The following is a 12,825-nucleotide window of genomic DNA, read 5'->3' as shown; positions in this document are numbered from 1 at the left end:
AAAAATCAACATAAACATGACATTGAAGCAAACTGGCACAGTGTGACAAGTTTTAGAACACTAGCTCACAGAATGAATATACTTTGATTCAGACAAACACAACAAAAAAAGCCTTCATCCAAAAATCACAGAGACAATCCTACATAAAACCTATGTTAAAATGTTCAACATATCTAAAGATATTACAGGCCTCAAGTTGCCAGAGTCCTGATGGAAAAATCAGCGATGTGCAATGTGCTTTACAAAGCTTTGCGTGCATGCACACACTCTGCAATGTGGGCAAGACAGACACCGATCACCATCAATATTGTCCTTACTTGCAGACGCACAAGTATCCTGCATGTTCCGATTCTGACTGGCACCTGGAGCAGCTCTACATGCCAGTCATCCCAATGTACTCAGGGATGTAAACACCTTATAATTAGAAAACGTGAAGGCGTCAACGACATTAGACAAATTTAAAACATATCCAAAGATTAATTTTCAAAGGCATTGAAGAAATAATTAATTGCAAATTCAAGTAAGAGGATGTACCTGCTCCTTCACGGAAGCTAGAATAGTGGTGGCTGTGGTCTCGGGTTCCATGCCTGGGCCAGTGGCGGCAGCTTCCTGGCGGGTCTGTGGTTGCCCCTCCTCCACCAATGAGGCCTGCTCAGGAGCTGGCATTCCTCCTGCAATCAAGCAGACAAAGGGTTAACACTTTCTCATGGGCTCAGGCAGGGGCTGAGGATTTGCAGATGGTTCCCACAAAGTACTATAGACTTCTACACAAAATGATCACAACTCTTACAGCCATTTGATCTCTAAAAGGAAACCTGTAGGGCTAAAAGTATAGCTGATACTACCAAATAATAATAGAAAAACCCAATAAAATAATAACGACAATAATAAATACTAAGAAAATATTTAAACAACATCATAGTAGAAAATGACATGAAAAGGGTTGGGGAGGAGGGCTCTTAATTAAAAATATACCAAAGACAATAAAGTTATTAGAAGCTTGTTAAATTGCTGAATTTTCTAATTAGATAACCAGTAAGTAAATATGATTATCTTATTAAGAAACAAATACCCTAGATTGCTACAAGGGTCAGTTTTCAAAGAAGTATACACACAAGAATACACCTACAGATGTGCAAATGCTTTAACAGTTACACAAGAGGCTTATGTAACAGGAAAAAAAAGAGTTTAAAACTTAAGGCAGGCTTGAAAATAAACAAAAGTCTACTGTATTTAAAAGAAATGCAAGGCATTAGTAACAGTAACAAGGATACCTTTGGTGGAGTATTACAGATAATTTTGTTTCCTTAGAGGAATCTGATTATCCAAAGATGATGATGGCTATGGAGATGGTGTTGAAAAGACAATCTGTTTTTCAGGCCTGTAGCTTGTGACAGAAGAACGGGTTCTTGGCAGGAGATGGGGGGCCTAAGGTAACACACGCTGCAAGCAGTGTGTTCGCCAGGAGACTCAATGACCTGATATGATATGGACTTTTGACAAATTTGAAAAAGATGGAGAAAAGATCCCCACCTAAAACGTAAATATTTTAATGACTTGTTTACATGTCTGCCTCTCCGACTGTCTCGTTGAAAGCACCATCTATCATACCATGAGACTAGCTTAGTGCCTGGAATATATAATAGATACTCCATTATTGTTTGCTGAATAAACGAATATATGAATGAAGGATTGACCATCTTTTCCATGTCTCATTCCAGTCATTAGGCAAACCTCATCAAGTGCTATGATGCTCATGACACCTTATTTGTTCAATATGTTACTCTGTATACTTGTATGTGGACACCTGAGATCATAAGTACTCTTCTTGACATTCTTTACAGTTTTCTCCCAAAAATTACTCAACTGTTGTATTTCAATTTCTTATCAACTTCCACAATGTTCAGTTCTGTAGTATAATCTGGGGATTTTTTTCCCCATTCCCTCAACATCCAATAGCAGCTTGCTGTTTATTTCTAATATCATAATCTGTAAGACAAGGGAAGACGGGCATACCACCGGAGGCTCCATCTCATTCCTCACTCTCCTGACTTCCACATTAGTGAAGACGAGTTTAGGTTCTAGGTTTCTACCAGTGGTTGCTTTATTAACAGGCAGAAACGGACAATGGGTCTTACAAGTTTGTGCATCTTCCCCAGATGCCAGCTTCACGAAGAGTCCTCAGCCTGCTCTAGCAGGTGAATTCTCTGTCTCCCATTTCCATGGTGCCCCAGGCTTGGGTGGACCCTCATCTGCAAGGAGAAGCAACTCCCCAAGTTAGAGGAAGAGGAACTTCAGACTTGAATGAGTCTAGGACAAAAACCTAAGTGTCCTTGGGTAAGTTACCACCTCACTGAGCCCCACTTTCCTCACTCATAAACACGGACTTACTAATTCTTTATACAACACAATGGAATAATTCTATGGCAATCTTCATTTTTCAGTATTTTTCAGGGGTGTGCTTATTGAGATATAAAATATGCTTAAAATATCAACAACTGGATTAAAATATCCATTTCTATATTTACCAAGTGCTCATTAAAGACAAGAAATGAGGCCTACGAAGAAAAAAATGCCACACATAAAGATTTTAGACTAGCATTTAAGCCAAGTAAAGACATGAAAGTATTCTATGCCATTGAAAAACTACACACCTTAAAATAAGCAGATGGTTGCAAAGAACAGAAATGTTACTATGCAACAGTGAGACAAATAATGCCAAGAATCAAAAATTTTAAATGTCAAGAGTATAATATCATGAAATAACCAGTATAAGAAAAAGAGAAGCAAAAATTCAGTGAACAAACAGAATTTGAGAAAAGGAGAAATAGAAACATCGCTGGGGAAGTAATTATTTATTAATTCTTCATTATAAATAGAAGGAGGTGTACTGTTTAGAGAGAGACATAGAATCTTATTGTCATTATATTACATCATTGTGAGTGTACCATACTTAATTTCACACTTAATTTATTTGATGACCCTGACTGTCCAGGATCAATGATATCAGATGAACATTTTCTGAAGACCACTCTGCCCAGTAATGGCTCATCATCTAGCTGAGGCAGCATAATATGAATCAGATCAAGGCAAAGTATAGCAAGATTCAAGTGATGGAATACCAACACTAAAATTGATATAAGAGGTTGTGAAGAGCTCACAGATTTGTAAAAGAAACTACTACTCAGCAGGAGAGGAGATTTTCACTGGCAGGGATGATGTTTTTATTCTCTGATTCCTCAAAGACTAGGAGAGACATTTCAGGCAATTGCTAACACCCACAGGATGAAGAATGTCGACCACGGTACCCAGGCATAACTAAGGGTGAGACACTTCCCCACCCCTCATCTCTGGAACAGTCCCAAAATAACACAACCAACATGAGGCAGAGGAGCGATGCCACAAAACTGACAAGTTACAATCCTATTAAGATTTCCTGACCATTTTCTTGTAGTCCTCGTAACAGCTCAACGAGTTGGAGGAATCAAGCTCTAAGACTAGAGTCACAGGATGATGTTATTACTTTTTCCTACTAGCAAAGAAAAAAGCAAGGAGAAATCTGAGAAATCAGGCCTCATGCTTCCCTGAATCACTTCGACTTGAGGCGATCACATCCTAGGAACCTGAGAAAACTTACAAATAGGTTGCTGAACATTTTGGAGCTTTCTGGAGAATCACCGAGAATGGAAGAGGCGTCAAAAAACTGGAAGTAGGAAAATGCCACTGCTGTTTTTTGGAAAGAAGAAAGTAGACTCTTCACGTTACAAACTAGAGAGCTAGACTTAGATCTTAGGTGAGATTCTTAAAAGGATTTTATCCAAGAGATGATTTGTGAGAACCAAAAGGGGGCACTTCAAAGAAAAGTCATGTAAAATGATCTAACTTCTGTCTCTGGCAGCATAACCACGGAAATGTGTCTAGACTCCAGTGAGGCATGTGTGATATTAGAATTCTCCCATATTATAATAGGCATAATAGAAATGGGGCTGGCACAAGGACAACTGCTGACTCTCACCATTGGTAAATAGCTGAACGAAACATATCATCCTAGAGAGGTTCCTAATGTAATGCCAGAGAGCTCTGATCTTGACACAATCCTAACCAAAAACTTTAGCCATAACGTAAATAATAATATATAAGGCGTGCTCAAGTTCTTTGACGACTAAGAATACTACCTTATCAGATAACAAAATGAAAATATGAAAAACATTGCTACCCTAGTAATGAGTTGTCTCTATGGGCTAAAAACAACAGGGATAAATGTAGGGTCTTGTATTTAGATTAGTGCAGCAGCACACCGGGAAAAAGATTTAGGCACTTTAGGTTCAAGAGCAAAATGAGTAAACCATGAATGAGACAAGGCTGCCCCAAACCCAAGGTGAGGTTATGCTATATTGATATCAGCATTTAAGATGCTAGGAAGAGGGGGACAAGTGAGTATGCACCTCTCCCTCAGGGTCCTTGGGACATATCCACTTTCAGTTATAATGGGTCCGCTAAGAGGAACGGACACAAGTGTATCCATTCAAAAGAGGATGAGTAGGATGGTGAAGGGATTCAATCATTCAGTCATATTTCCAGGCACAGGAATGGGGACAAAATAAGAAAGGCCCTGCTCCTTACAAGCTCATATTTTAGTTGGGGACACAGGAAGAACAGTTACTAGAACAAGAAGAGAAAGTTTGACCTGAAGAAGAGAAGGACTATGCAGATAAGCAGATGTCTACAAACCTCTGAAGGACTGTGAAGGACAGCAAATTTAGACTTTTTAGGTTATGCTCCCGAGAGCTAGACCAAAAACTAAAGGCTTTGTAACCAACTTCTATTAGCCTATATTATTGTCTTTATACATTGAATCAAACTTGGCTAATGGTTATATTGCTTTTAATAAAATTAAAGGTTGAAGGCATGAGGGCAAAACTCAGGCAGGTCTTTCCTTTTGAGCAAACAGTCAAATGTGCAAAATTTCAAGAACTGATTGCCTCTAAAAGTGGTATCTTCCCCATCACAAGAGGTCTTTAATCACAGCTCAGATGACCGAGTAGCAGGAATGGTACAGAAGCGATCCTGCACTGGGTTTGTGTTAAAAATAGGAAACAAAGTTCTCTGACTCTTGAGGCTGACACAAAGATAAGACAAATTCTACATTCTGAATTGATGTGAGTGTTCCTCAGGAGTTTTCAGAACGCTGTCTATCGTATCACACCTCTCTCTAAAAAGGCACCTGAAGGCCAGGAAGCTGTGCTCTTCCTGAGGGCATGAGGAATACTGGAAACAGCGCTGACTGCTCCCCTCTGGCTGTGCAAAGCTCAGAGATGAGTCTGCAACCAAGTCTTACAAGTGTGTTCTCATTTTATCCCAGCCTTCACTTACCGAACTTCCTCTTTACCTGGGTCTATTTTTATCATCCTGTTCAACTCAGAACTCATTCTTCGAGCCTTGTAGAAACACTTTTTGGAAGGCTGACTCTGTGTTTTAACTATAATCTCTATTGAACACAAAGAAGCTTTTATGTGAAACTGTTAGTACAACTGTGTGTGTATCTCAATCTTACAGTGAACGATCATTGTTTAATAGGAAGTTTTTCTGCTCAAGCGTGCAGGCCACATACATTCTAGTGTGATTATTTAAGCTTGAGGCTGTGGATGTAATATATGAAGGCTACAGATGTAACATACGGCTATGGATGCAGCGTATGGGCACAACCTATGATTCAATATCTATAATCCCTTTTACTATAGATGATACTAATCTACAAAATCATCTCAGTGCTAAATCTCTCTGGGATAGAAGATCAACTAGATACTGCATTTTCCCCCATTTACTCATTTCTTCTCTCCTTACCGATACTTTTTGGTCACAGTGTACTAAGCATACTTTATTTCATCTTATCCAGTGAAATAAGTTGGACTCTACATATTTTTTCTCTTTTCTTTTGCATTAGCAATCTGGAGTATATCACACACCTCATGACCTCATTTTGAACACTCAGAAAATTCTACGACGATTGATGACAACCATTTCAAAACTGATAAAATAAGAATGCCTAAGAACAAATAAAGAAAAATAACAAAGGACAGAAAATAAGCATGACTATTTCAATTTGATTCAAAGTAAGATATTAATAATATAGGATAATAAAAGTTTGTTAAGTATTAGATGAACAAACTATTATAACAGTAAAAATTAAAAAAATTACTATACTATGTAGCAAATATAAGTTTCTTTGCTTTACTTATAATGAAACTGGAACAAGTATTACAGAAGAAAAGAATGAAGTATTGGGAAATTAGGAATACGCTTCAAAAGTCAAACACCTTCAGGACCATATGGAACCTATTCTAGAATCCTAAAAGGAGTAATAGATAAAAGTTTTCACAGTTACAGTTTGAAAATATCCTGGAAATAAGAAGTATTACCAAAATCTGCAACTGTCTGGGAAGCTTAGAGATAGATATATCCTAAACTTCTAATCAGACTATTTATCCACAAAATTAAAATTTCTTGGCAAGAATTTGTTTAGAAGGGAACTATAAGCCAAACAGCATAGCAATTCTAGAGAATAAACTACATACAGTAGTTAAGTGTTTTGACTTATGGATTTATTTTTACAACTAAAAGATGAATGCAAAATAACCTGATATAAAAATAAGCAAAAGGTATGACTAGGCCTTTCAGAAAAGTGGAAATCTAGGTGGCCAATAATGAGGTGCTCAACCTCATTAGCAATTAGAAAAATGTAAAGTCATACTACAATGAGCTATCAGGACACAACTACCAGAATGGCAAAACATTTATCAATATCAAATTTTGGCAAGGACGTAAAACAATGGTAAATATCACACAGGCTGCTGATGAGTTACACACACAATGGGAATCATCACTTGGGAGTACATTTTGGCATCTATCCAGTTGAGTTGCTGATACATATATTCCATAGCCCAGTAATGCCATTCCTGATTTAGAGACATTCTTGCACACAAACACCTGGAGAGACATTTAAGTATGGTCGTGGTAACACTCTTTGTGAAAGCCATGAGCTGCAAAAAACCCAAATGACAATTAACAGTGGAATGGATAAATACACTGTGGTAAATTCACGTAACGTATTTCACCTATAGCAATGAGGAAAAAAAAAGAACAGAATGACTCTCACAAGCATAACGTTGAATAAAGGAAGCAAGTCACAAAAGAATACAACATTAGAATTCCATTTATGTAAAGTTTAAAAAATAGGCAAGATAAAACCGATTGTGAGGGATGCACACCTAAGTACCAAGGGAAGAAGTATCAGCAAAGTCAGAGGAGCGGTTACCTTTGCAGGGAAGGAGGGGGCTGTGATCTCAGAGGACTACAGGAAGAACTTTTGGGGTGCTGGCCTGGCATGGACAGTCACTAATGGATGTATTTGCTTTTTAATGTTTTTTAATTGCAAACACATTTTATGCATTCTTCTATAGTTATTTTTCCATGAAAAAGGAAAAATAATAAAGCAGAACAAACATATGAAAAATTCTTATTAGATGTGATCTATAGATAGAATAATTTACAGGACTTACAAATAGAATGCAATAGTGTTGAATAGCTTAAATACTAAAGATTATCCATTTTTAAGTGAACTGAACTAATTCTGGTTATAAAACTATACTAAAGTATAATTTTATGACTCATAAATGTCTTGAAGAAATTCAATAAAAAGGGGCTTACGTTACAAAATAGAATGCCCTCAACCCCATATACTATTCAGTAATAATTTCTGACAATAAAACACATGGTTAGTACAGAACATGAGGGTCAACACTGCTCACATCTTGAGGCGGCCCTTCATATTGCGTTCTATGTGAACAGTGCTCCCTGGAGTTATGCGGAGCGTTGACATGGTCCCTGCAACAACAGATAAACACTGAAAAACTGCTAATAAAAAGTAAAAACTCTATGTTGGATAAACACAGATTGCACTTTGGTATTTTAAACCTTTCCAAAAAATATCTTATTTCTTATAATAGCAAAGAAGAAAAAAATGGAAGTTTCTTTTTGGAAAGTACTACGAGTTCACTTTTTTGTCTTTTTTTTAAGGATTTGGGATCCTTTATAGCATATAGATGAGGGAAAAGGAGGAGGTGCCCGGAATGTTAAAGGGTATAAAAAGACAGGATGGGGATAACCAACAGGGTAAGAATGTAACTAAAACTCTGAGGGGGATGACTGGATCAAGGGACAAGATGTGTATACATTTCCACTCTTTCCCAACTTACAACGCCGTGAAATAACAAAAGGCATTTTCTCTTTTTTAAGATCAGAAAATTAGTCTAGAAATTTTAAAAGTGGCACTAATGTGCCAAAATGTCAGAAAAAATAATGGCTGGAGACCTTTGGCAAAATAACCAGAGGAAATCATAACACAAAAGAGAGAAGGGCCTGCATTAGAGGTTGGAGCAGTTGGAGGGGGAGCTGCAGGCTCAGGGTTGGGAGTACCAGACTTTAGGGTCTTAGGTCTGGTAAAGATCAGATGACCAAGGGTGGAGAGAGTGCTGCTGGGGGGTCAGCCCCTGACCTGGACATGCTCGAGGAGTTGCCACGGGCAGAAAAGGAGTGATGAGACAGAGCAGAGCCTCAGCCAGCTACTGCTGCCCAGAAGGGACCAAATTCCCTAAACAGAAGAAGTAAAGTGGAACAGGCAGAACTAATATCCTTTGTGTTTAAATCGAAAACTGTATGCATGAAAAAGAGAAACAGCCAGAGATCTGGGGAAAAAAAGTTACAGGATAAAAACAAAAATCTCAGTAAGACTGAATAGCAGAATAAATTTTTTTTTAAAAGAGTATTTCCTAAGAGTGGTCTAAATAATTTTCTTAGAGGCTAAAAAGAAAAAGAGATGAAAAAAGATAAAAGAACACTTTAGAGACTAGAGACTAGATCCAGGAATTGCATTCATTTACTAAGAGCACTAGGAAGAGAGAGAAAAGGAGAATAAACATTAAAAGAACCAAGAAATGAAAATTTCGGAGCTGAAAACTAATCATTTAAAATGGGCCAATAAGTGAAGAAAATGAATGAAACAGATAAACTACATCTAGACCTAAACCATTGAAATTTGTAAGTTCCAACGATAAAGAAAAGATCGTAAATGTTACCATGGAGGAAAAATAAACTGCTCACAAAGGAATGAGAATCAGTTTGGCATTTGGGCACAGCAATAGCTTCTGGTACTGAGCAAAAATTATGATTCAAATAGGCAGGCAAAATAAAGGCATTTTAGGACATATCAGGAGTCAATAGAGTTTGACTTCAGTAATCTCTAAAGGAAGTTCTGAAACAAGATAACAAATATAATAGAGGAAGGATTAGGACACAAGAAACCAATTCAGGAAATTGAAGATTAAGCTCAAATAAACTCCACATGTTGTCAAAATGAAAGGGCGAGGAGCTGAAGAAAGTAAAATTGTGCTAATGTTCTTATTTAACTCGGAGGGAAGAAACAGACACAGAGTAACTCAGGCAGCCCGCACCTCCGCTGTGTCAGGAAGAGGCAGAGCCCACAGCTCACCCCTTGAAGGCGGGGCTGGCCTCCTGCGACTCAGAGAATGTGGCAGATGGGACCTTGTGTGACATTTGAGGCTCAATCTGAAAAGGCCTTGCAGCTTCTTCTTTTGGAACCTTGAGATCACTATGCTGTGAAAGAGCTCAGGATTAAAAGATGCTACAGAGACAAGGCCCAGGGATGCCAGCTGCTTCAGCGGAGACCTCAGCATGTGAGATAGGCCATGTCAAGAAGTCCTGCCCCAACCAAGTCACCAGCTGACTGAAGCCACCTGAGCGAGCCCAGGCAAGACCAGCAGAAGAACCTCCTTGCCAACCTAGAATTGTGAGAAATTTAAAAACCACTCTTTGAGCCACTGAGATTTAGGATGACTTGTTACACGATGAATAAGCAACACTAACTGATACAACCATCAAGACGGGAAATGACAAAGGAAAAAAATTTAACTTAAAGTATCATAAGATTAAAAAGTAAATTTTACATGAATTATCTTAAAAAAGATATGCTTTATTAATGCATTATTGATCTTCTACTCATGTACCACACTACAGGTGTTATTGAAAATATAAAGATGAATAGGATCCTGACCTCCAATCCAAGCGAGTCTCAAAGGGAAGACAAGACAAATAACAACCCCAATTAAAATGCAGCTTGAGATAAATGAGGCACTGAGAGCTCAAATACAGGAGGCAGGTGCTCAAAGAAGGGTTTCAATAGGCATGTATTCCAGGAGCAGCAGAAGACCCAGGGAGGGAAAAGCCACCTATAATGTATTAATTAACTTTATTAAGCTTTTTTATTTAAAAATTTGCTTCAGGTTCAACAGCTTTCTCAACAACCTCCCTAGACTCTCGTTTCACATCATTTGCAATTAAGGGTATGGTAAGTCATATCAAATCTCAAGCTGTTTAAATAAAAGATTTGTTTTTATCATTAGTTTTTCACATCAAATGCTAATGTTAACAAAGATTAAAGACTAATGAAATCACCAGCACAGCACATATGGGGATTTAGAAATACAGTAATTTATAAGTGAATTAACTGGAGGCAATAAAAATAAAGTAAAACTGTGTAATTAAGGACCTGGACATTTAATAATATTTATAAGGTCTATTAAAAATAAAAAGTACACAATCTAGTAACAACTTGCAATCTTATGAAGTGGGTGTCTTCTCAGTTCACGATATTGATTTTTCTTTTTGCATGTACTAGCTAAACGATTTTTCAGTGTCTTGGGATTTACACTAGCTGTTTAGCTGATAATAACCTAGAAGTTCTGTATTAGACTTCTATTTAAATTATAAATTCATTTGTAATTTGAATGATTCAATTTAAAATGTTAAATTCTCAAAGTAGGCTCCATGGACTGCTTCTGGTATGCCAAAAACAAGGTTGCTATGGTTAGGAAGTCTGGGAAGCACTGCAGAGCATGCCTCCTCTTGAAGATTGCTAAAAACTTTGTTATTTAAAGTGTGATCTGTGGACCAGCTACACTGGCAGCACTTTAGAGCTTGTAAGAAGTGCAGAGTTTCAGACTCCAACCTAGACCTACCTACTCAGAATCTTCATGTGAAGAAGATCGCCAGTCTTCTGTACACACCTTCAAGTTTGAGAAGCAGTGGCATGGGGCATTTTAAAGACTTTGAGAAATCTTAAAGTAAATGAACCTGTTTCAATCATCTAACTCAATATCTCATACTTATTTGACTCCTATTCTTTTTGAGGGCGATTTATTAACATCCTGATGAACACGCTTTGGGAAATCCCTCAACATAATAATCATTATTAATGAGTAAATGTAGTTAGAAAGAGGTACTGTTCCATCCTTCACAATGAAAATTTGGCTCTCCTCAGCTTTTCCAAGAATGTTAGTCTATTAAAAGAAAAACACTAATTAAGTACTTTTAAGAAAATGGTACAGAAAATTTTAAGCTCTTTTCAATAAAGATTCCTGCCAACAAAATTAAGAACAAAATTGTGTCTTGGCTGCAAGTTGGGTACCAATTTCTTGGAAAATTTAGTTTCTAAATGAAGGAATAAATGATTTTCCAGAAAAAGAACCCAGCCTGCTCCAGCCCAGGTGCAACTTTTAATTATATTTTTCTTGCTTGTCTCATGAACATTCATGCAGAAGTAGACCAAGTGTATGGTACATAGTAGTACTTTGGTTGTGGGATCAGCTCCCCATCTGGGATATATAACAATTTCCCTAAAACATGTCCAGTTTAGGGCAAATGCTAATCTACAAGGTGCTTTACTGAAAGCACACGTGCAAAAGGAAAGTTGACAAAGTTTTGAACTGGAGTATCATCAAAAATGTTGATTTTATACACGTTTAAAGTCACTCTTAGTAATGCTGACTTAAGCAATGATGCATCTAATGATTTCTAATTTCTTAAGCAGCTCTTTAGAGCAAAAGGGAAGATTCTAGATATAAAAAGGTATCAAAAATAAAGTATGGTAGACGAACAACTGTAACAACAATCCTTTCTTTCTGTCCCTGTCTTCAGCAGTTAAAGTTAGAGAAATGGTTATCTTTCGGTCTCCTTTACTCAGTTTAGATTCTGTATGCTTAATGCCATATTTTGTTTTCAAGACGACAAACACATTTTCACACTTAACATCTCCAAACAGTTTTGTGAAGAAAGGACGAGAAAGAATATCAACCACTACAAAGCCTCCAGGATTTTGTTGATCACAGACAGAGCATGCAAGACTAGACGGTAATTTCCTTCTGACTGTTCCACATCTCCTCATCATGCCCTCTAGGCTCAGTGACAGCAGGGAATATTTTCATCTGGATCACCACTGTATTCTCAGCACCACCACATAGCTGGTGTTCAACAGAGTTTGTTCAGTGAAAGAATGAAAGTGAGGGAAAGAATGACAATATATCTGTGTTTCCATTGAAATAACATTTATACGCCAGGAAGTGTTAGGTTTCAGAACCATCAAGACGCTGAAGGAGCTCATGGTCTAGCAGGAAAGAAAGGAATAAAAATAGTGTGATAAATGCAATAGTAAAGATGCATAAGACATCCCATAGTAGGAGGGTTGTCAGGGAAGATGAGAGTTACTTCAGAGACAGAGACACAAAGCATCACAATGTGTTGTGCTCAGAGAATGCTAACAGTCTAAACTTGGGGCGAGAGGAGGAGGAGGAGGAGGACAAAAGGAAAAAAATTCCAACAGTCTAAACTTGGGGTGGAGAGGAGGAGGATGAGAAGGAGAGGGGAGGGGGGGACGGGAGGAAAAAAAGAGGAGATGATAAGATGAAGGAACCA

General features: G+C 37.7%; 1 protein-coding gene across 11 annotated transcripts in view; it reads right to left on the bottom strand.

Annotated features, from left to right (window-relative positions):
* PKP4 (plakophilin 4) overlaps positions 1-12,825 on the bottom strand; it is a 232,102-nt gene that overhangs the window by 160,514 nt on the left and 58,763 nt on the right. For 9 of the 11 annotated variants that reach the window (XM_046657995.1, XM_046657987.1, XM_046657988.1 and 6 more), the window contains exon 2: positions 535-671. In XM_046657995.1, coding sequence (XP_046513951.1) covers positions 535-666 — 132 coding nt within the window. In that variant the 5' untranslated portion in view covers positions 667-671. Of the gene's footprint in view, positions 1-317; positions 415-534; positions 672-12,825 lie in introns of those variants that run through there. The other 2 variants (XM_046657993.1, XM_046657992.1) reach the window with 2 other exon arrangements.

This window comes from Equus quagga, chromosome 4 (genome assembly GCF_021613505.1).
Source record: "Equus quagga isolate Etosha38 chromosome 4, UCLA_HA_Equagga_1.0, whole genome shotgun sequence".
NCBI lineage: Eukaryota > Metazoa > Chordata > Mammalia > Perissodactyla > Equidae > Equus > Equus quagga.
This window is presented reverse-complemented; position numbering and strand designations above follow the sequence as displayed.